The sequence below is a fragment of the Ambystoma mexicanum genome, chromosome 9 (assembly GCF_040938575.1).
Source record: "Ambystoma mexicanum isolate Mex_15411 chromosome 9, UKY_AmexF1_1, whole genome shotgun sequence".
Taxonomy (NCBI): Eukaryota; Metazoa; Chordata; class Amphibia; order Caudata; family Ambystomatidae; genus Ambystoma; species Ambystoma mexicanum.
In genome coordinates this window covers 131739830-131761825 of record NC_090931.1, presented here as the reverse complement: position 1 = coordinate 131761825, position 21996 = coordinate 131739830, and the positions used below count along the sequence as shown (strand labels likewise).

General features: G+C 45.4%; 2 protein-coding genes across 3 annotated transcripts in view; one reads left to right on the top strand and one right to left on the bottom strand.

Moving 5' to 3' along the window:
• The window catches only part of CRYAB (crystallin alpha B), a 61740-nt gene extending 60018 nt beyond the window's left edge, over window positions 1–1722 (bottom strand). Inside the window, exon 1 of one of the 2 annotated variants that reach the window (XM_069614300.1) lies at window positions 1613–1722. The gene's annotated coding sequence lies outside the window, so the exon portion shown is untranslated. The remainder of the gene's footprint in view (window positions 1–1612) is intronic. The other variant, XM_069614301.1, reaches the window with a different exon arrangement.
• Window positions 269–20215, top strand: HSPB2 (heat shock protein family B (small) member 2). The gene is made up of 2 exons (XM_069614298.1): window positions 269–443; window positions 16140–20215. Exons 1-2 carry the CDS (start codon window positions 350–352, stop codon window positions 16580–16582), a joined length of 537 nt encoding a protein of 178 aa, XP_069470399.1. The 5' UTR covers window positions 269–349; the 3' UTR covers window positions 16583–20215.
• Window positions 20216–21996: the final 1781 nt, after the last annotated feature.

The window sequence follows — 21996 nt, the reverse complement described above, 5'->3', positions numbered from 1 at the left end:
GTGTAGTTGAAATAAGTAAACCCAATAAAAAAAAAAATATATATATATATATATTATATATATAGGCTCATTTTCCGACAGCGCAGAGCTGTTCGCACTGGTACGCGAGACAGACACTGCCTTCATCCCAGTGATTAACACGGCGAGGCAGCAGTGTGTATTTCAGTCTATTTCGGTAGGTCTCTTGCGTACTCTCCCCTCCCTCTGGAACTTGCTGTATATAAAAACATTATAATCTGCCGTCTAGCCCTCTTCGAACTCATTTGTGCTCAGACAGGCAACCGAAAAACCCAGGGAGCTTACCAAGGGTACCCGGTAAAGTCCCAAGAAAGTCGCCCCCGAGGGAAGCATGGAAGACAGGAGCGTGCCGCATGCCTACCCCATGAGTGCGGCATATGAGTTTGCCAATCCAAGCAAGATTTATGAACAGAATTTTGGAGAAGGTGAGTGGTCATGGAGAGGGCGGAAGATGTGGTCTAGTTCCTAAATTGTTGAGTATGAACCAAGGGAATTCAATTGAAAGCTTGGCATCTCTGCTTGCACACAATGTGTGATCCTGGGAAAATCAATGTATTTCTCTGCGCGTCCTCTAATGTGTAAAACATCGGAGTGCTGAGTCAAATCATGTGATATAAATTATACATAAAAAGTAAACATTTGCACAGTCCTCCACATTGCAAACAGCTAACTATTCTCTTCGGTGTGACTTATAAATCGTATGATGCATAGCACAGCCGTAGAGGCACCACCAGTTGTGTGATATGTGTCACAGATGGCCCAAAGAACACGCCAACTCCCAGCGATGTTTCAAGGGGTTTTATTGAAGAATTAGGGCCGTCCTCCACTCTCTCGCTTGACGAAGCCTTTTCCACCCTAGCCCAGGCGTCTATATCTCCCAGGTTATTATCTAAAGCTTAATGCCCTCTGTTTTCTAACTCGTAACTGGCTTTTAAAGCTCCCTCTTTCTATGTTGGGCTTACCCTATCCATAGGGTTGTGCCTGACAGACACTCTATTCCAACGTGGTCTCATGTCCGATTAGAGTTCGTCTACATCTGCTACTATTACCTTCCCCTTGCTACTCTCGTCCATCCAACCCCACCCACCTTCTAACTTCCCCTGTCCAACTTCCTCCTCTGTCCTCTGATGTCTCTCTCTCCTTCTACAGTCTACCTCCACCCTTCGATGTTAGATCCTCCTAATCCCCCCTACTGGTGTCTTGTCACACAATTACTCTCCCCTCTCCACACTACTGCGCTACCCTCTCCATGCTAGGACCCTCTCCTCTCCACACTGCGAATCTCTCCTCTTCACGCTGGGGGTGTTGCTAGGTCTGGCAAAGATCCGTGGCTATGCTAATGTCGAGACTGTCAGGACTCGGGGCTAGCTAGCCTTTTGGTTGTAGCCCCTGAGATTTTATCTGGGGCTACAACCAAAAGACCCGGGGCTGTAGCCCCCAGAGCCCCCCACTAAACTACTACTCCCTCCTCCCCACCTTCTTCTCAGTCACCCTCCCATCACTCTCTCAATCACGTATCACTCACTCTGTACACTTTCCCTACTACTCTCACTCGCACACTTGGCACGCACACTCACCAAACAGTACCACTTACTTTCACAATCCAAGTCCCGACCTTTTCTCTAAATCGCCTCAACACTCCAGTACAGGATCCTTTCTCTGGCGGGTCTCTTGCTCCGCTACATTCTTCTGCTCTAATCTCACGGAATAACCCCCACCTTCCTGTTTCCTGTCATGCCTCTTATCCTCCTCCTTCTTCTTCCATTGGGCCTCCCTCCCTACCCGATCCTGTGTCTTTCCTGCCCGGGTGGTGTGACGTGGGTCACAGTTCACAGAACAGGGGCTAGGCGCCGCCCCTTTTCCTTGCACGGGGCCAACGTGCTGCAACGTAGGTGTTCTGCATTGGTGAGTACACCAGTTTGTTTTGCGTTGCAAGTCTCTGCCAGGCACAGAAATGTAAGTCTGTCAGAGGGTCATTTGGCGTCTCTGCTGGGGCATACTAGGCCACTGACTCTTTGCAGTGTGCCACTTTCCCCCGGCTGCCTGGCCCTTCTTTCTCGCTGCTTACAACGGTGGAGGCCATGATGAGTAACGTTCATTCTCTTGCGTCTCTGAGCCTGGAATTTCCCTGCAATGAAAAAAGCAAAACTGGTGAGCAAGTATTGTCATAAGTATGGAGTGATGCAAGGTGGCACTATTCAAATACAAAATGGCACTGGGGGAGTGGACCGGAATCGGGGACCTCTAAACTGCCACCAAACAACCCCCCGCCCCGCCTCAGGTAGGACTGTCTCTAGCTTGCATCCCGCTAGGTCTCCCACCCCAGGGTAAGAGGGGTTTCTTTCTCCTGTGACGAGGTCAGATTACTGACCTTGTCACATATGTGACCACTCCAATTCCGTGTTCACGAGCTAAAGATGAAGAGAGCAAAGGTCACCTAGCACTCAACAGGCCTCAAACGCTGTTAGAGCTTGTGCCAGGGAAACGAAGTGAATCCTCACTTGGTGCTTCCTGTGGCAGAGTGCGCCCATGCCCCCTTGGCCAGTGCCCAGTGTGTTCACACCACAAATGGAAGTTTAGAATGCAGAATTTACAGGTGGTTGTGGCCCCATTCCAAACTTGCTGATTAGCTAGAGAGATTCAACCAAAGAGAAGAACAAAGGAGAAGCAAAGCAGGGAAAAGAACAAAGGAGAAGCAGGCAGAGAAAAGAACAAAGGCGAAGCAAAGCAGGGAAAAGAACAAAGGTGAAGCAAAGCAGGGTAAAAAACAAAGGAGAAGCAAAGCAGGGAAAAGAACAAAGGAGAAGCAAAGCAGGGAAACAGAATAAATGAGAAGCAAAGCAGGGAAAAGAACAAAGGAGAAGCAAATCAGGGAAAAGAACAAACAAAGGAGAAGCAAAGCAAGGAAAAGAACAAAGGAATAGCAAAGCAGGTAAAAGAACAAAGGAGAAGCAAAGCAGGGAAAATAACAAAGGAGAGGCAAATCAAGGAAAAGAACAAAGGAGAAGCAAAGTAGGGAAAAGAACAAAGGAGAAGCAAAGCAGGGAAAAGAACAAAGGTGAAGTAAAGCAGGGTAAAGAGCAAAGGAGAAGCAGGCAGAGAAAAGAAAAAAGGCGAAGCAAAGCAGGGAAAAGAACAAAGGTGAAGCAAAGCAGGGTAAAGAACAAAGGAGAAGCAGCGCAGGGAAAAGAACAAAGGGGGGCAAAGCAGGGAAAAGAACAAAGGAGAAGCAAAACAGGGAAAAAGAACAAAGGAGAAGCAAAGCAGGGAAAAGAACAAAGGAGAAGCAAAGCAGGGAAAAGAACAAACAAGGGAGAAGCAAAGCAAGGAAAAGAACAAAGGAGAAGCAAAGCAGGGAAAAGAACAAACAAAGGAGAAGCAAAGCAGGGAAAAAAAACAAAGGAGAAGTATGGGATGTGGGCTTCTACTGGAGGTAGGAGCCTGTATTCTACGCTTTCTGATTGTCTAAAGAGAAGGTGGGCTGACCCTCTCGTTAATGGCCTGCTAACCCCAATTGATTCGCCACAGAGAAGCAAGGACCGCAGTGGCCATTAATCCCATTAGCCCCCTGTAGCCTTTCTGGGCGGCTAATGGGGACTTTATTTTCATGGAATTAGGACTTGGGCCTGGCCGGGCGAGCCGGTTCAACACAAAATAATGTTCACAATACATTACCCAACTGGCCGCCAGGCACATTGGTAGGGGTTTTCAAGAATTAGTCCCTTTTTCATGTTGATGGCGGCCTGCGGGGAGGGGGGGCGGTCTAGCTGAGAGACGAGGACAGGTGAGGGGTGTTTGAAACCTTGGAGGAGGTGGGAGGAATATCAGGCTACAGGCGTGGAAGGAGCGCAGGGCGGAGGCCATAAATTGGCTCTGAATGTGGTCCCTTATCGCTGGATTAATCCCGCAATCCACGTAAACCGATTGGCTGATCCCTGAGTGCTAATATTAGATTAATGATGCACATAGACTTTTATTGATGCATCCGGCCTGTTAATAGTTAACAACATCTTGGAATGTCAGAACGAAGCTCCTTCATTGGACCTGATCAATGCTATATTGAATAATGCACCCCCAAGTTTGCATTCTGAAGACTGTATATGTGATATAGTAGTTATTTTTCATGTTCTTTTTTTCATATCCAGAAAACAGGCTCCGAGCTTTTTAAAGTGATATAACTCCCAGGTAACCTGTAATAGCCTTTAAAAGTACTTGATGGGGGAACTTATTCTGTGTAAAACCAACCAGCAGCAGTTATCTACTTGACCACTCGGCAGCTTACAACACCGTCGACCCTGCTATCCTTCCTTCCTGCCTGCAGTCCTGCAGGAACTAGCCTTGAAGCGGGTGATTTCCATCTTGGCAGACTGCACACAGGTGAACATGGGCTGTGGAGTACTCCAGGGACTAATCCACCCACTGGCTGCGCTCATCTATCACTTCAAGTTCCGTCTTGGCAGACTGCACACAGGTGAACATGGGCTGTGGAGTACCCCAGGGACTAATCCACCCACTGGCTGCGCTCATCTATCCCTTCAAGTTCCGTCTTGGCAGACTGCACACAGGTGAACATGGGCTGTGGAGTACCCCAGGGACTAATCCACCCACTGGCTGCGCTCATCTATCACTTCAAGTTCCGTCTTGGCAGACTGCACACAGGTGAACATGGGCTGTGGAGTACCCCAGGGACTAATCCACCCACTGGCTGCGCTCATCTATCACTTCAAGTTGCCATTTAATATCTGTACTGTTGACACACAACTAAGAATCAACTTCAACAGCAAAGCCACATGCTTCTTAAAAATATTAGTTTGCCTGGCAGCCATCTTGTGACAGATGACAGACAACGGCCTCTGCTTAGACTCGACAAGGAAAGTCATCCTACCCTGAGGTAAAGCCGAAGCTTTGGACTCGCCCAGACTCTCACGCGCAGCCTTGGGCCTGCAATGCAGCCTGGGAAGAAAAGCCAGAGAGTGGACAGCATCTGACAGTTTTCCTTCTTACGGCAAATAGGAGTACTTTCCAGCAGCGCCAACGTCCAGCTGCTCCTACTGAGAATGATGGCACTAGCACTCGAGGTGCAACATTATTTCATTTTATTAGAATTTGTGTTCAGTGCTGGCCCCACCCAGAGACTCTTGGAGCACCTTACAAGGTTCAAAGGTTGAAAAGGTGGGAGGTGAAACAGAAGTTACTAGATGTTTTCAGGAGAGGATCGAAAGATTAGGATAGACAGGTGGCAGCGGGGACATGGAGGGGCAGGGTATTGTGTGGGGCAAACAGGTATGGTTTGAAGCAACACGAAATAATGATAATCTAGTCCATAGTACTATCAGAACTAAAATACTGTAATAGCACATAAATATTGGTTGCTATGAAAAAGAGATAGCCAAAGAACACGCCATCCAAAACATATGTGCAGGCATGATCCTGGTCCTACTAAGGTGGCCCTATCCTGGGGGCCTTGCTTAATCTCAATACTACTTTACATTATCACCCACCGGTGGCGGGGGGTGGGGGGTGTTGGGGGAATGAGCCTCCCAGCAAATCAGGAAGCTTAGAAGGCAGGCTGTTCCACAGGTACTGCCTGTGTTCGGAGCATCCTCAGAAGCAGTATTTCCCTGACAGGCAGCAGGTAAGTCCTCCCACGCCCCCTTCCCCCACTCCTCTAATTACCACTACAGCCAACCCCCCCCCCCCCCCCAACTGCTGCTCTACTTACCTGTGACGGCCTCATCCCATGCCCACGCCAGCTGTGCTTCCCTGTCATGGCAATGCTTGCCATAGAAAGTGAGAAGGGACTACACGTACTTCCCTTCTCCTTTTGTCCTTGGTGGCCATTTTATTTTGTAGGGTTTTTTAAATGGAGAAATGTTAACCGCACCATTTCTCCACTTTAAGAAACATTATTAGCACCCGGGAAAGCATGCAGGTGCGTTTATAGCAATAACCCCCTCCGTGGGAGGGCATTACCAGTGAGGTAACGGCCCAGGATCTCATGAGGTATATTGTACATTGCTTAATTCCATCACATTGCATTGCATTACAGTGGTCACCCCTTCCAATACTGCATTACACTCTTAACCTCTTGGCATTAGAAGGAAAGCCCTATGGAACTTGGGGTCACTTTCATTTCCAAACCCTTCAAGAAACACACCCCACCCAGAATACTTCGGTCGAGCTCAGCAAATATCACTCTACAGATCAAACGAGATAAAAGGAAAAAAACTGGTTGCTGAAGGTCCCACAATATGAAAATCACTTCCAAAGACTGGAACAAGGAAACCCAAACACCGGGGTTGGAAAGCCCTAAAAACACATCCTTTATGGAACACTTTCCTGAGGATTTACCAAGCTCTCGAAGTGTGTCCTCCCCAAGACCCATTAGTCAAGAGCTCCCCGATTGTTAAACATGTTTGCCTATAATGATGGCAATCAATATTTGCTATTTCTGTCTCCTGGGGCTGGAATGCCGCGTGCCTGAGAGTGTTTTCTATGCATCGACAAACCTGCACATTTGGGCTCCCACCTTCTCCTTTCCCCCCTTTTCTTGTCCTATCCGATTTCTCTACATCAAACCAGAACCTCTGAACCATCTTGTTTGCCTGCAGCTGATACAAAATAACAAATAAATAAATCTGTCCGCGTGACTTCATCTTCAAATATAGTTCAATGTTTCAGCATTTTGGAATGCAGCCTGTTGTTATGTAGAGTGCAGCTGTTCACGATTTAATGCCTGAGGGGCAGACATCGAGGGCTGCAGCCTCCGGCCTGAGCTTCGCTTCATGTCAACGTTCGTTTGGTGATTTTGTTGTTGTTGTTGGCCTGCATTTCATTCCCCCCAGTCCTTATTGCTTTTCCAGAGACACTTTTAAGCTTAAACACAAAGGGCCAGTGACGAAGTGCCGGTACCGACGAACAGAGACTGAAAATAATGTCAGTATCAGAGACGTTATTTCACCAACATGCCTGGGTTAGCAGAAGTAACAGCACCCGACCTTAGACCGCTGATGACAGCACAGGAAGTGATGTCATTTGACCCCACCCGACGTGACATCACAGGAAGCGATGGAACACGACCTTTCATCCCTTGACAAAATAGGAAGTGGCATCACATAGCATTGTTCCTGAGTACACTAAGTAAAATAGGACTATGATATCACTGTAATGTGATACACATTTCATACAAGAATGGATCACCGTATGTATCGTTAAGATCAGCGCGTATAGGCCCATATTACCAAATTACTGTTAATGCAAGCAGATGTCCAAGGCCAAATGATAATGATGTGTTATTATATAGCACTTACACGTAAGCGCTTTATACGGAACAAATATGCATTCAATATCACCCAACCTGTGTTGGTACTAATTTACCAACCTCATGAAAGGCCGTGTTGGCCTTACTGGAATTGAAACCTGCAAACTCCAGATCACACACACATTGCAGCAGCAAACACTCAACCCACTGAGCTAGTTTACCGGCTATAGTGAAATGAGCAACTACACGTCTGAATGTTCTCAAAGTCAGAAAGCAAATTACACTCTTTAGTGGATACCATTAAACTGGTCAGTGAGATTTAACAGCGGGCCAGTTCACCTGCAGGTCTGGTGCAAAGTTGGCCACATGTGAAGCCTGCGTGGGTCTACATTTCAGGCTTTAGAGGATGGCAAAAATACATACCATTGGGAGGGTTCATAACTGTGTATTAAAGAATTTAGAGTAGTGCAGGAAAAGCATCGCACTCACACGGCAACCCATACTGTGAGCACTCGGTACCTCACACAAGCAAGCAAACATCCTAAACAGCATGCGAGGAAAGATAGACACATTAAAACAAAGCATTAATTGTGGCACAATGAAAACAAGGGCTACTTTATGTGCCATGGTTAAAAATGTCTACACTGTATGCAAGCTTGTGATGATCGTAACAGACAACGGCGGAAAAAAAGCAGGTTATTGCTGCAACTTGTGAAAAGCAAAATACAAAGTCCAAACTGGATGCTTATTCTACTCTAAATGCTTTTTGGAACGATTGTCTTCATTGTGATTTTGAGGTGTTTAAGAAAAGACTAAATCAGTGACTCACCCCCTGAAGTGTGCCTGAAATAAACCTTTAATGATCCAAGCAATTAGTGTATAGAATTCCAGAAAGAAAAATGATTTGTTGTTCCTATTCTTTCTTATTTAGGATCACTGCTCAAAGTGTTACACTTGTGGAACCCCCTGTTTTTTTTAAGAGGCCTGAACTAAAAAGCCAGCCTCTCCAGAAACAAAGAGCCCCATGGCGCTGGCCACAGCCCAGGAGCAATAACAACCTGTTACGTGGGCTTCACAACCCAGAAACAGCTCTGAGACTTGGCGCTTAGACCCTCACTTCGCTCAGGCCTACAACTTGGGCCCTAGATCATTTATGACTGGGGCAATGCTTGGACTGGATTATTATTGCTATAGAAGCAGAAAATGGCTGTCTCCACATGCCTGGTAACGGGCATGGCTAGTATACAGACACTCAGTATCACATGAGCCAGTTACGTCATTCCCTGTAACATGTACTACAACCTCTGCATCGCCTCATGATTTGCAAGGGCAGCCCCCATATGCCCAGCCACAGGTATGGATAGGAAAAGTTAGGACCTGTGCCCTGGAAATGGTGTGCCCACTCCTAATAATCTCAGTGCCAGGAACGGCCTTTCCCAACATGTTTACCTAACATTGGGATTTTGGAAAGAAAAGGGTGCTCCCTCAAATAAGTTGTGCACTGGCCTACAGGGAACTCTGACGATTTCCCAGTGGGCCTCTTTTGAGTAGGAATGAAGTAAAGAATTTGTTAGAAAGCTTCCAGGATCTCTTAATATGCGGTGACTTTGAAAAACATTTCCAGGCCCACTTTTGATTCCCAGTCCAGCCCTCCCACCAGTGAGCTCTTTCCTCATTGGCTGGCTGCAGTGCAGTTTGCATAGTCGCATTAGGGGGGGCTCTGACTATAAATGGGTAGTTTGCTCAGAAATCTTTTGGCCCAATGGAAAGTGCATATATTTTTCAGCATATTTCGGTGATACGGAAACATTTTCCTGTGTCTTACCTTTGTTTTCTTCTCATTTCCAACTCACATGTGTGCTTCGGGACCCCCAACCGGCCCATTGAGTCGGGGTTTGCCCAGAAGTACTTTAAGACAAGATAGCAGTACCCTTGAGATGGATGGGGGTGCAGATTAATACTCCAACACCAAATCAATAATGACAACTCAACGGTTTGTCAAAGGGAGTCTATTTAATGACAAGTACAAAAAACAGGGAGTCTCATGAATATCAGCGGATGCATGATCATCTCTCTCGCTTCGCAACTCCAACGAACTTCATAAAAAACATAACATTTATACTGAAAACTCATCATCATTGACGTGTGAGACTTAAAAGTTGGCATGCACTTCCATTGGTTCAGGAAAGGTAACTTTAATATAGGTACTATATCTGTATATGGTAATGGAGTAAGGGGATGGGGTAAACACTGTCAGGTGGGGCATCTAAGCCCATCCTTCAAAATGGCTACTCTAGACGTCACTAAAAGTACAACACCCTATTGGTTTTACTAACTATGGGACCCTAGATTACTTGATTCATTGTGATTGGGTTGGAACCAACCCCACTCATACTTTTCCTCTTTCCTTAGCAGCACACAGAATGGTCGGCCAGGTGCAGGGTGCCCCTTAGCTCCCCGGGCCTTCCTCCAATTATTGTTACAATCAATCATCACTTTAGTGGCCATATGTCAATTATTTCATTCTGGTTGGCCTCGAGACTGCATCTCCTGTCTGGAAAAGTTCTGATATCTTCGCCTGGCCTGTTGCCATGCGTAGGTGTGAAGGTCTCACTTCTCCTTGCTCGGCTGGTCACGTGATTCAGACACTGTGACTTTGCCTCTTCTTTATGTAATGTGTGTATTTGATTTTCGTTTCACCCACCACCTGCCTTCAGTTACTTATCTTGACCTTTCAGAGAAGGATATTCTGTTCTTCACTTCAATTAATTGTAGCTACTGTTCGTCTATTCTACTGATACGACCTTGGTTTTCCTGGCACGGTTTGCTTCTGCTGAGTTTAGTTTTCTGCTGCTTATTCTCGATTTTGCTAAATATGAAGCTTTCCTCGTGTGGCCTTTAGTAACCTTGGTTAATTCTGCTTCTTGTGCAAAGTGGATGTATACTTATATAACGTGCTTCTTTTGAGGTAGACATGTATAGGTGGCGCTTGCCGCACTATCTTTCTACTAAGCATAGGAAGCCGCATGATTTTCTTAGCTTTCTTGCAGCTCCAAGCATATGTACATGCGTAAACTGGTCGAATATGTTCATCATGGTCATGGTTTAAATTTCCTACATTTGACATTGTCCTTTCACTTTAGGTTCACGATATCCCTGGCCCATGGCGTTTCGTCTCTTTACGTCATTCTCTGGTCGTCATTTCTTCTATATGTGAGTCTGTCCGGGTTCTCGTGTTGTCACCATTCATCTTCCATTAAGACCTTTTTGGTTTCTTCAAGGACTATACTTAGACGATCTTTAATTTGTTTCACTTGTTTATATGGTTTTCTCAATGGGTACCTTACTGTCCATGGTTTCCTTGGTATCGGTACTTCAATAGGTGCTGTTCTTCTGATAGGTACTGGACAGAGGCTCTCTGCTGGTTTATTTGCTCATCATACGTCACATATTTCGGCGTGAACGTTTCTGGTTCTTCAAAATGGACGGTTGGAGTGCGGGCTGCATTTGGGATCTCCTGTACATATGGAAGCCATCATGTTGCACTAATTAGATCTCTTGTGCTAATTGTATTCATTGCTTGATCTCCTATGTTCAGGTGCCCCAGCAGAAGACCCATACCTAGTGCTGACATCATTGGAAACGTCCACCCCCTTGTCACAAGACCAGTGCACGTCTTGTCACCCATCCACAAACCAACCAAAGCTGATCCTGCTTAGCTCCACAGGTGCAGCAGGGTCAATCCTGTGTGGGCTGTAATGTAGAACACAACCAGTCCTTGGTCCTAGAACCCTGAATACTACTAATCGTTTGCTGACCCTACCCTGCTTATCTAAAGCTCAGCAGAATCAGCCTTGGTTGGTTTGTGGATGGAAGACTACAGTTGAAACACAAAACCTTAATGATTGCTGCACATGAAGTGTGTTTATACGTTTTAATTTGAAGGATGGGAGTCGTCATATTAATATATTTTTTTTATTATGGCCAACAATGTTTACATCATAAAATATTTGAGTGAACTTTCCTGAAGATTAAACTTTGCTGTGATCAAATTAAAACATATAAACACAACCCCTGTGCAGCAATCATGAATGTTTGTGTTTCTCCAACAGCCCCCCCCTTACAAACCAACTGTGGATGATCCTGCTTAGTTTCACAAGCACCAGGGTCAATCCCAGCCAGGCTCTAAAGCCGAATACAATGTGCGCCGTATTCTAGCGCCCTGAATGCTACTAATCATTTGCTGACCCACTGTGAAACTAAGCAGGAGTAGCCTTGGTTGGTTTGCAGATGGGAGACTGGAGAGGGAAATACTAAGCTTAGTGATTGCTGCACCTAGATTGTGTTTATACATTTTAATTTCATTTTAAGGATGGGATACATCATGTTAATATTTTTTATTATGGCCAACAGATTAGACTTTGCTGTGATCAAATTAAAACTTCTAAACACAATCCACGTGCAGCAATCACTAAGCTTGGTATTTCCCTGGCAGTCTCCCATCCGCAAACCAAACAAGGATGATCCTGCTTAGCTGCACAAATGATTGGTAGCATTCAGGATGCTAGTACAAAGCAGTGGTTGTGTTCTGCTTTACAGCCTGCACCAGCTCAACCCTGCCTATCTGTGAAGCTAAGCAGGATTGGCTTTGGTTGGTATGTGGAGGGGAGACAAGACGTGCACCGTAAGCTTTTAACGTCTGCTATAGGGGTGGGTCTTATGATTTCCTCCGCTGTGACACTTGAATTTTAATTTTTCTGGATCAATCAAAATATGCTAAATAATACATGCCCTATCCATTGGGCTAATAACATTTCTGAGCTAACTACATGGTCGGGCTTGGCTGCACTGATTCCAGTGTACCCACGGTCATAGTGCGTGGCTTGTCTACGCTTCTCTTTTTTTTCTGTATTTGGCAAAAAAATATAGACTGGAAAGTAACTTGTTTCCATCTGTATGAGTCTGTACTGAAGAGTGACAGATAAACTGTGAGCACAAATGGTGATGCAATTTGTTAGAAGTCACCTCACAAAAGCAAGCATTGAATATGTTTCCGATTCATGTACTAGTGTTTAAATGACGACTATTTAATTACCTAATGCGTAGTCCTATACGAGCAAATGCAACGCCAGAGTATTTCCCGCCCCTTTTCTATACAAATAATTTTTTGGGGATGTGGCTGTTTTGTTTTTGTTTACCTTCAAAACATGCTTTTGCTGTGAACCCTGCAGAGTCAGAACAATTAATAAAGTTTTCCAGGGCAGAATCGAAACCTTTATGGGTGTAGAATGACGCAATAGAACCCAAGGAGGGAGGCATTACTGGTTTGGTAATGCCCTCAGGGCCATAGTTTTAATGTAGCAGCGCGGGCATTACCAGACCGGTAAGGCTCCCCTCAGAGGGTTCAATTGCTATTAGCACCCTGGCACGTCGTACCAGGGTTCTAATAGTATTTGTTTCTGAAGATGAGAAACAGGGTTGAAACCATTTCTCAAATTGAGAAAAAAATAAATGACCATCAGGGAGAAGGGACTACATGTATTCCCTTCTCCCTTTCAATGGTGGCCATTAAAATCAATGAAAAAAAATGAACAAACAAAATGTCCACCATGGAAAGGGGTGAAGGGACTACATTTAGTTCCTTCTCCCTTTGCATTGCGTGTACTCGCTTGACAGAGATGCGCCTGGAACAGTCCTGTTCTCAGCACCAGTGAGGGACAGAGGATCACAGGTAAGTGGGGTTTGGGCAGGGAGGGGAAGGGAAATGTGGATAAGGGGGTTGGGGGTCAGGGGAAAGAGCAAGGGATTCGGGGAGAGCACTTTCCTTAGGTCCTGGTGAGGGAAGATGGCGGAATCTCGCTCTGAGGAGGCTTTGAGCTCAATCTTTCCCTGTGTGATAAGGTCCCCATTCCAAGCCTCCTCCTTGGCTGGGAGGCCACCACCCCCACTCCCCGGGTACTAACGGGCAGCGATTCTCTGCTATCAGAGCAAATAAGGTTTGCTCAGTACTGTGTGGGATTGGCATGTGTGAATGGCAGGAAACCAAAATTGTGTTTTATGTTGAAGTCTTACATATTCACTGGCTATGGTTATCCAGAACACTGAAGTGCAAACATTATACAAAGAAGATTAGCAGGTGTGTTTTTAAAATCGATACATGACCTGATGAGGGTCCTGTGCATGTGTTTGAGTTCCAGCGTGACGTTCATGAGTTGTTACGGTGACCCCTCCCTTGGGCTGAGTTGTGGCGCAGTGAATCTCTGCACCACAACTTCCCTGAGGGAGAATCCAAAGTAACAATTATGGAGAAGCTGTGGTCATCCACGGTCAAAACCAGAGACGTTTATAGTGTATAAGTGCTGTTTGTCAGTGTTCATATACCCATCCAGTTCCTCTGCTACCCCCACACCACACCTGTAACCATCTCGACGTCTCCCCTGAGATCAGCAAACTCTTGCACCCAAGCTAGGTTTCCACTTTATGAATCCCATACAACCAAATCCATACACACAAATTCCATACAAATAAATACCATGCACACAAATTCCACACATCAAATCCCACACACAAAACTCCCATACACACAAATTCCATATACACAAATGTCATACAAACAACTCCCATACACACAACTCCCATACACACAAACCCCGTAGACACAATCCCATACACACAACTCCCATACACACAAATCCCATGCACACAACTCCCATAAAAATAATGACAGTAATTGGTTGTTTATAAGGTGCTTAATACCCAGAGCTTTCTAAGCAGGGACCCGGGGATCAAATCTGTGTTGCTCTGGCGTCGTCTTGCTTCTAAGGTGAACACATTGCCCCTGAGCTATCCTCCCGAGACAGCACAAATCCCAGACACACAACTCCCATACACACAAACCCATACACACAAATCCCAGACACACAACTCCCATACGTTCAATCCCATACACAAAATTCCCACACCCACAAATGTCATACAAACGACTCCCATACACACAATCCCATACACACAAGTCACCATACACACAACTCACATATACACAAACCCCATACACTCAATTCCTATACACACAATTCCCATACACACAACTCCCATACACACAACTCGATACACACAAATCCCATGCACACACACGCCATACACACAACACCCACACACAGAAATCCAATACATACAAATCCCAAATGCACAAATCCCATCTACACAAATGCTATGAATACAACTCCCATACACACAAATCTTCCACACTCAAATCCTATGCATACTCTTGTGCAACAAACCAGGTGCAATTTGAATTTCAGATGTGTTACATCGATCCACAGTTTCAGGCCCCTACAATGACCACCAAGCAGGCAGCTTATTTATCTGTCAAGCCATGGAAATCTCTCATAGATTGGAAAGAGGGATTTATTCACTTTCCAAAAGAGCAAGTGATTTGGGATAGCAGGGTGGTAATCTGGCCTGGTCCAGTTCTATGTGATAATATCGGTTGTAAAAACATTGCTGGGATAAATTTATTTTCCCACTGAACAGCCTTCCCAACATATTCTAGGATGGCTATAATTGTGTAAACAAATGTTCTCCAGACAATATTATTCACTGTCGATAATTAAGGGTATCTAGTGCTTACATTGGTGGTAAAAAAAAAAACATTGTTGGGAAAACAATGCTTTTTCCTCTCACTGTCCAGCACTTTGCCCACCTGTTCTAGGACTGGAGTATGTCTCTATTGTTTTACTGGTTCTAGAGGATTTCCAGGAGGTGATTGGATGTAGAACAAAAGCATTGTTGACCCCAACAATGTTTCAAGTCACAGAGTGTATGTGTTGGCCGTTGTTTAATTGAAAAGAAATTATGTCATAGTGAAGCTGCCTCAAAGTAACAGTGTCATCTCGTTGCTAAGGAGGGATGACGTCATAGTGTACCCGTGTCTATTCATTGCTGACATGTGAGGATGGCATTGTGCTTGTGAGTCTAGATAGTATTTAAAAGAGATGATGTCATAGTGAAGCTGCCTCAGAGTAGCAGTGTCATCTCGTTGCTAAGGAGGGATGACGTCATAGTGTACCTGTGTCTATTCATTGCTGACATGTGAGGATGGCATTGTGCTTGTGAGTCTAGATAGTATTTAAAAGAGATGATGTCATAGTGAAGCTGCCTCAGAGTAGCAGTGTCATCTCGTTGCTAAGGAGGGATGACGTCATAGTGTACCTGTGTCTATTCATTGCTGACATGTGATGATGGCATTGTGCTTGTGAGTCTAGATAGAATTTAAAAGAGATGATGTCATAGCGAAGCTGCCTCAGAGTAGCAGTGTCATCTCGTTGCTAAGGAGGGATGACGTCATAGTGTACCTGTGTCTATTCATTGCTGACATGTGATGATGGCATTGTGCTTGTGGGTCTAGGTAGTATTTAAAAGAGATGATGTCATAGAGTATCCCTCTGTGGTCATTGCATAAAAGAGATGATGTCAAATTCTGCCCAAGTCTAGCCAGTGTTTAGAGGTGATGCTATTATTGAGTATGTGTATCTGGCCTTATTTAACGTGTAATAATAGCCTGTGCCTGGGTAGTATTTATTTGCATGATGTCACAGAGTACTTATGACTAGTGCTGGGTCAGCCACCTGTAGTGCTCCACATTTTTTGGACCAACTTTCCCATGATCCCTTACCATTCAGTATGGTGACTAGGGCAGGTGGGAGTTGTAGTGCAAAACATCTGCAGAGTCGAAGGTTGCAGACCCCTGGTCTAGTGTGTCAAAGGCCTTTTGGTGTGTCAAAAAGTCAATGCAGTTATATGAATTGATTGTTCTTGAGTATTTCCCATGATTGTAATATTATATTTTGTTCTTTTTAAGGTCTGGCTCCAGGTGACATCATGGCCCCCACCTTGTATCATGGTTATTACGTCAGGCCCAGGATGAACACACCACAGGACAGGGGCTTCTCAGAAGTCAACACAAATGACCACAAGTTCCAGGTGCTTCTAGACGTGTGCCATTTCACGCCGGATGAAATCGCCGTCCGCACGGTGGACAACCTGCTGGAGGTGACGGCCCAGCATCCGCAGAAGATAGATGGCCATGGCTTCATCTCCAGAGAGTTCTGCAGGACCTACATCTTGCCAATCAACGTGGATCCCCTATTGGTGAAGGCCACTCTATCCCACAATGGCATTTTGAGCATCGAGGCTCCAAGACAGGGGAAGGAGGTCCAACCCAAGATCAATAAGGTAACGATAGCATTACAAGAAGAGCCGCAGAGGAAGGACGCAGTCCCTGGGGAGGACCGAAGAGACTAAACCGGATCCTTTGCACAAGCCCATAAAGAATCTTCCTGATCCCTTAGAATGGGGGATCTGCAACCTTTGGCTCTCCAGATTGTTTTAACTGCAACTCCCAGCAGCCCTAGCCAGCACAGTCAATGGAGAGGGGTATTGGGAGTCGTAGTCCAAAACATCTGGAGAGCACTAGGCTGCAGGCCCGTGCCTTTGAATCATATTATGCATCTTATGTCCTGCCAAGAAGCTGCCCTTGGTGGAATGAGTACAAATTGAAAGTGCCAACTTTTAGCTGGTCCTTTCTCTTTCATGTACCTTCTATTGGACCCATTTTATTTTTGTTTCAAATCCCTGCATTTTCTTTCATAGAGAATGAAAGATTCTTGGCTGCCCAGATCCCGTGGATCCAGCTGTGTCACCCCTCCCCGCTGTGCACCCAGTCCACTCAGGCAAAGCCATGCTTGCTGTGCCAACCTCTATCTCACTACCTTTTCAACATGTTGGCAGATAAACAGTGTAACTCTTTTTTTTTTTTGCTTGTGCAGGCATTCGTCATCCCAACATAAATCCATATTTTCACAATCCTCTCTTATTTTAAGAGTACAGTTTTGTACTTTGAATTCGTTGTTAGCTGAGGTTTACCGTAATCTTATGAAAAGTAAAGGCCATCGTTGGGTTCTTTTTAAATGCTGCATATTAGTTCACTCCTATGCGAGCTGTGCAGCAGCTCAGCCATGAAACATGTACTTGTTCCTCAACAACTCAGGTATAAGTCGATTCCAATCTGCTGCAATTCTATGCAATTGTAAATACCTTTGGGTAAGGTTCGCTCCATGCCTTCTGGACAGTGCTGCGATGCCCGATTGGGGCCTGTCTCGTATAAATCATGCACATTTTGAAAATGCCGAGACCAGCAACCGTTTGGTGAGTGCAGCTGAAATGCACTTTCATTTTGCCTGAATCCTGGAACTCATCTCTGTGACGGTGGCAAGTATTTTTAGTGCACCAGGTATCAATGCACAAGCTTGGCGAGAAGAGCATTTTGGCAGAGGAAGAACACGGTATGGACCAATGGTGTTGACAATGGCTCCATCTATTTCTCATTAAAGTGTGCTTGGATGCTTCTCTGGTACTGCCGTGGCAGCTGTGTGGACCCAAGTCAGAGATGCCAACTATCGCCTCCGGTCCATCTAAAACAGAGGTCTGCAGCCTGTCACGCTCAAGATTTTTTGTTTTGAACTTCGACTTTCATGATCCATCACCATTGACTATGCTGGCTAGGAAGACGGGACTTGTAGTCCAAGACATCTGGGGAGCCAACGTTTGTTATGTTATGTTATTGAAACTTATAAAGCGTGTGGTCACCAGTGGGTATCATGGCACTGGAGAGAGAGAGATCAGTAATCCACAAGCCCATCTAACACAGACAATTAGAACAGATACGTTTTTAGAGACTTTCAAAATGCCAAATGATTAGACAGGGTTTTTAAAGCCAGTGGGAGGTCATTCCATCATTGTGCTGCGGCCACCGAGAAAGCCCGGCCTCCAATACGAGAACAGCAGACGGCTGGACCCCAGATCTAAAAAGAACATGTTAATTATATCCTGCTCTCAGTGTGTACTGCATTTGTGTCTTCCCAAAGGTGATCAGGCGTTTTAAATGAGTGAAGTTTGTCAAAGTGTGGGAAAAAGGTAATATATGTATTCCCTGCTGGACCAGAGAGGCTCAGAGGTTCCACATGTACAACCAATGGACATTTTGTAATTAATATTTAACTTTCAAAAATGCAATTCTTCTAGGTGTATGCAAGTGGTATGGGGTGTAATGAAGTGCATCTACTAGTATGTTTCTTGCTGAAGACCCTTTTAATGTCCTTGGGATGGCTTCCAGATGTTTTGGACTACAGCTCCCATGATCCTTCACCACTGTCTACGTGTGCTAAGAAGACAAATGGCAGAAACCCAATAGGGCTAGAACATTAAGGTGAGAAAAGGCTTCCGTCTTCTGTCACCCTTCGATAATGGCACTCTACCATCCCGGGTGTATTTGTCAGCTGAGGTTGTGTGTAGGCTGACAGTCTTATTGCTGGTTCTGGGGAAGTGGTCTGCAGTGTTTGACTCTCCAAATGTTGTGCATTACCACTCCCTCCTCCCCTAGCCAGCAGTGTGAATGGTAATGGATCATGGGAATTGTAGTTTAGGAACTGGCGAGCCACAGGTTGCAGGCCCCTGCCCTAGGCTGATAGCCAACTGACTGATGCTTGATCTGCCTAGCATTCACTGTTCAGGATTCAGATAGACCCCAGGAAGGGCTGGCCTGTAGGAGAGGATGGCATGTTACATGATAGCATGTCACAGAATACTGGTCATGTAACTCATGTGTCCAATGTAACAACCTCAGAGGCTTTTCTCTAACCTGAAGAGGTAACTATGTTTCCTGGTGTGAGGACAGGGCAACACATAAAAGGGGTGCACGCAGGGGAATAGGTCAAGAATCGCTGCTAAGTGGTAACTCAACTTATTTTGCGAGCTCCACAAATGTCTGACAAAGGTTTTATAGACCGAAAGTCTGGACCCTGAACCATCAATCAAGTTGCCAAAAAACAAACCCCAAACTGAATGAGAAGCAGACACAATTGAGTCAACACGTCGGGTTGCCGGCTCGCCAAGCCAGGCCACCTAAGCAGAAAATGCTCTTAGTGGACCCTGCCCAAGTTCCGGACTGAAATCCTTTTTTCATCTGTGCCCATACAGGCTGTGCCAGGAATGCAGGGTGGCGGGCCAAGCGCTGCCAGTGCTTTCAGCTCCCTTTGTCTCTCGGGTCAGCGCTAAAGCCGAGGGCCGATGTATGTACTCTGTCTGCCCGCTGTGATGACCCTCGCCGCCGTTTCACAGGGCACAGCACTTTAGAATTGTGCGCGAGCCAACAAAGCGTTGGCTTCTCACTGCCATTGGGTGGCAGCTCCCAAACTCTCAGAATCTGAGTCTGGGGCTTCGGCCATGCTGCCACCTTCACCAACCCAAATGACTTGACTGTTCCTAGCGGGGGATAGTAACCCACTCCAGAGGGTAGTGTGTTAACAAAGCAGGCTTCGTGGGGGCCTGTCTTGATTACAATGCTACGTTTGAATGTATTGCCTTTAAATAATTGGCTATTTTCATGGAAAACCAAAGAAAAGTGCTAAATGCCTGTTGCCCCTTTTGTCCGGTTAAAATAGGATAAAGTCTCCACTTTGCATTGTTGTGCCCGAAATATGCCGCCTTGGGTACACAACACTTGATCCCAGTTTTGAAATTTGCTAATGTAAGACCGTGTGCTCCGGCGTTTAACTACTGGATTTTATGCACAGACTTGTGGGCTGCTACACTGTCGGAAAGGTATTTGCGAAAAGCTGTCTAACTTCGACAAATGACAACTGGAGCCCTGATTCAGTGACTTGAATGTATATGGAAACCTTTTAAACGGAGTCTCTTTCATGTTTTCTTGTAGTACATTCTTAAGATATAATATGTACTTTTATGAATTGCAATGATCCATTTGAATAAAGTTTTTGATGACGGGGATTACTAATGAAGGGGAAAGATGCTGGTCCTGGCTGTTGCGATGTGTCTGATCTCCATCATTCAATTTCCGTTGTTAAATGCACGATTCTCTTCACTGTTGTTTTTAGTTTGATTACGCGCTCTCAATTCCAAGAATCAAAACTTTATTGAGCATTTCCTGAACATCAAGCTGCAATTGCACCGCGCACTTCTAAAAGAAATCTCTACACCTAATGCCCTCAAGCAACACTCAAGATCATGCAACATTGCATGTAAAATTCCCATTGCATGTGCTGCTCCTGGGTTTCGGAGATTTAAAAAATGCACTAATGTTTGCGGGACGTAAATGTGCACGATTGATATGCCGCGCAACAACCTGTTAGGAGCTCGGTGCAATTCAAGGTAGACCGGAACAGGGGCAATCCAGCAACCCACACACCTCCTTAACAGTTGCAGCCCCAATATTTTTGCACATCTGACTGATCAATGTTTTTTCAAAGTTTTGCAATGATGTTGCCTGAAAGGTTTTTCTGCTTTGGATTGGAAGCAACTCACTCAAAGTATCCGCCTGGATGGACCCAGCACATGTTTTACCGGGGTCATATCTGCATTGATGTGTCTCTGTGCGCACTAGTTATAACACAGGGAAATGTGAAGGCTTGATTCGTTTCATTTCTCAGATTATTCAATTCTTTGCTGAGTTTCTTACAAAATCAGAAATACATCTTTGAAACACAGCTAAGCGATTGATTTCCCAAATCCGGTCAGTCTGGCAAGGCCAAGTGTTTTACAGGTTTCGGCGTTTTCACCTGTCCAAATTTAATTGTGTTGTATTGTTTATTCATTTATATTGCGATCCAAACCCTCTATTAGCTAGAAAATGTTTTCAAAATAATTAGGGTCTGTAATCCTTTTGCTGACAGGTCACTACTGATCTTAATCAAATTTAGCAAAACATTTTTTTTCTCATTTGCGACAAGCAATTTCCTGTCCTTTTCTTGGGGGGTTGGAGGCTCCCACAGGCCGACATTTCTCTTCTGCCGCCCTCACTTGAGGAACTCATCACTGGCCATTATTCTTCAGGCATCTACTGAGAGGAGGAATATGAGAAGGGTGTTCAATATGGTGGGAGGCTTCCCAGGTGCAAAGAAATCAATTTTCCTGTGGGACATAGGACACAACTACTTCTACCTCTAGGATTGCTGAGTTTATGAGTTTGTTGAGTTTCACGCCTCGAAACACTTGTGTACAGGCGCGTTCTAAATGAATGATCATATCATGGCATGGATGTCTGGCATGTTGCTAATTAATAGACGACTGCAATTGAAAAATTGTTTATTGTTTTCTATCCACGGCGCAGGATGCCCTTGGAGCTTTACAATTAGTGGGAATATCCGGTCTCCTTGTAAGGAGTGAGCCTTGCACGTGACACCATGCAGAGTGTGGGCGTGGCTTGCACAGAGGGCAGGGTAGGGGGTGAAACACGGAAAGTGAAGAAGAACAAGGCAAAAAGTAGGAGTTATGAGGGACAGCCCTCCTGCAGGCAGTCCATCACACGCCCACAATTGGGCAGAACGATACACATTCATGAATCAGACCGCGTCCAACCTCTCAGCAGGGAAATGGCCACGCAGGCATACAGACACTTGAGCATGGAAATCACCTTGCCGAGGTAAGATCGGGTGTTGATTTAGGGCTGCATGTATGCAGCCGGGGTTCCGATCTGACTCAGGGGTGCGCGTACGCTGTGTAGCGGTGTACAGGAATTGTTTACGGGGGTTGGCACCCAGATTTTTCGAGTTTTACCCGAGTTATGATAAATCATACGCATGTTGTCATGGTGCCAGTAACAGTTACAGCGGACCCCGCACAGGGTCCCCGAGATGCAGGTC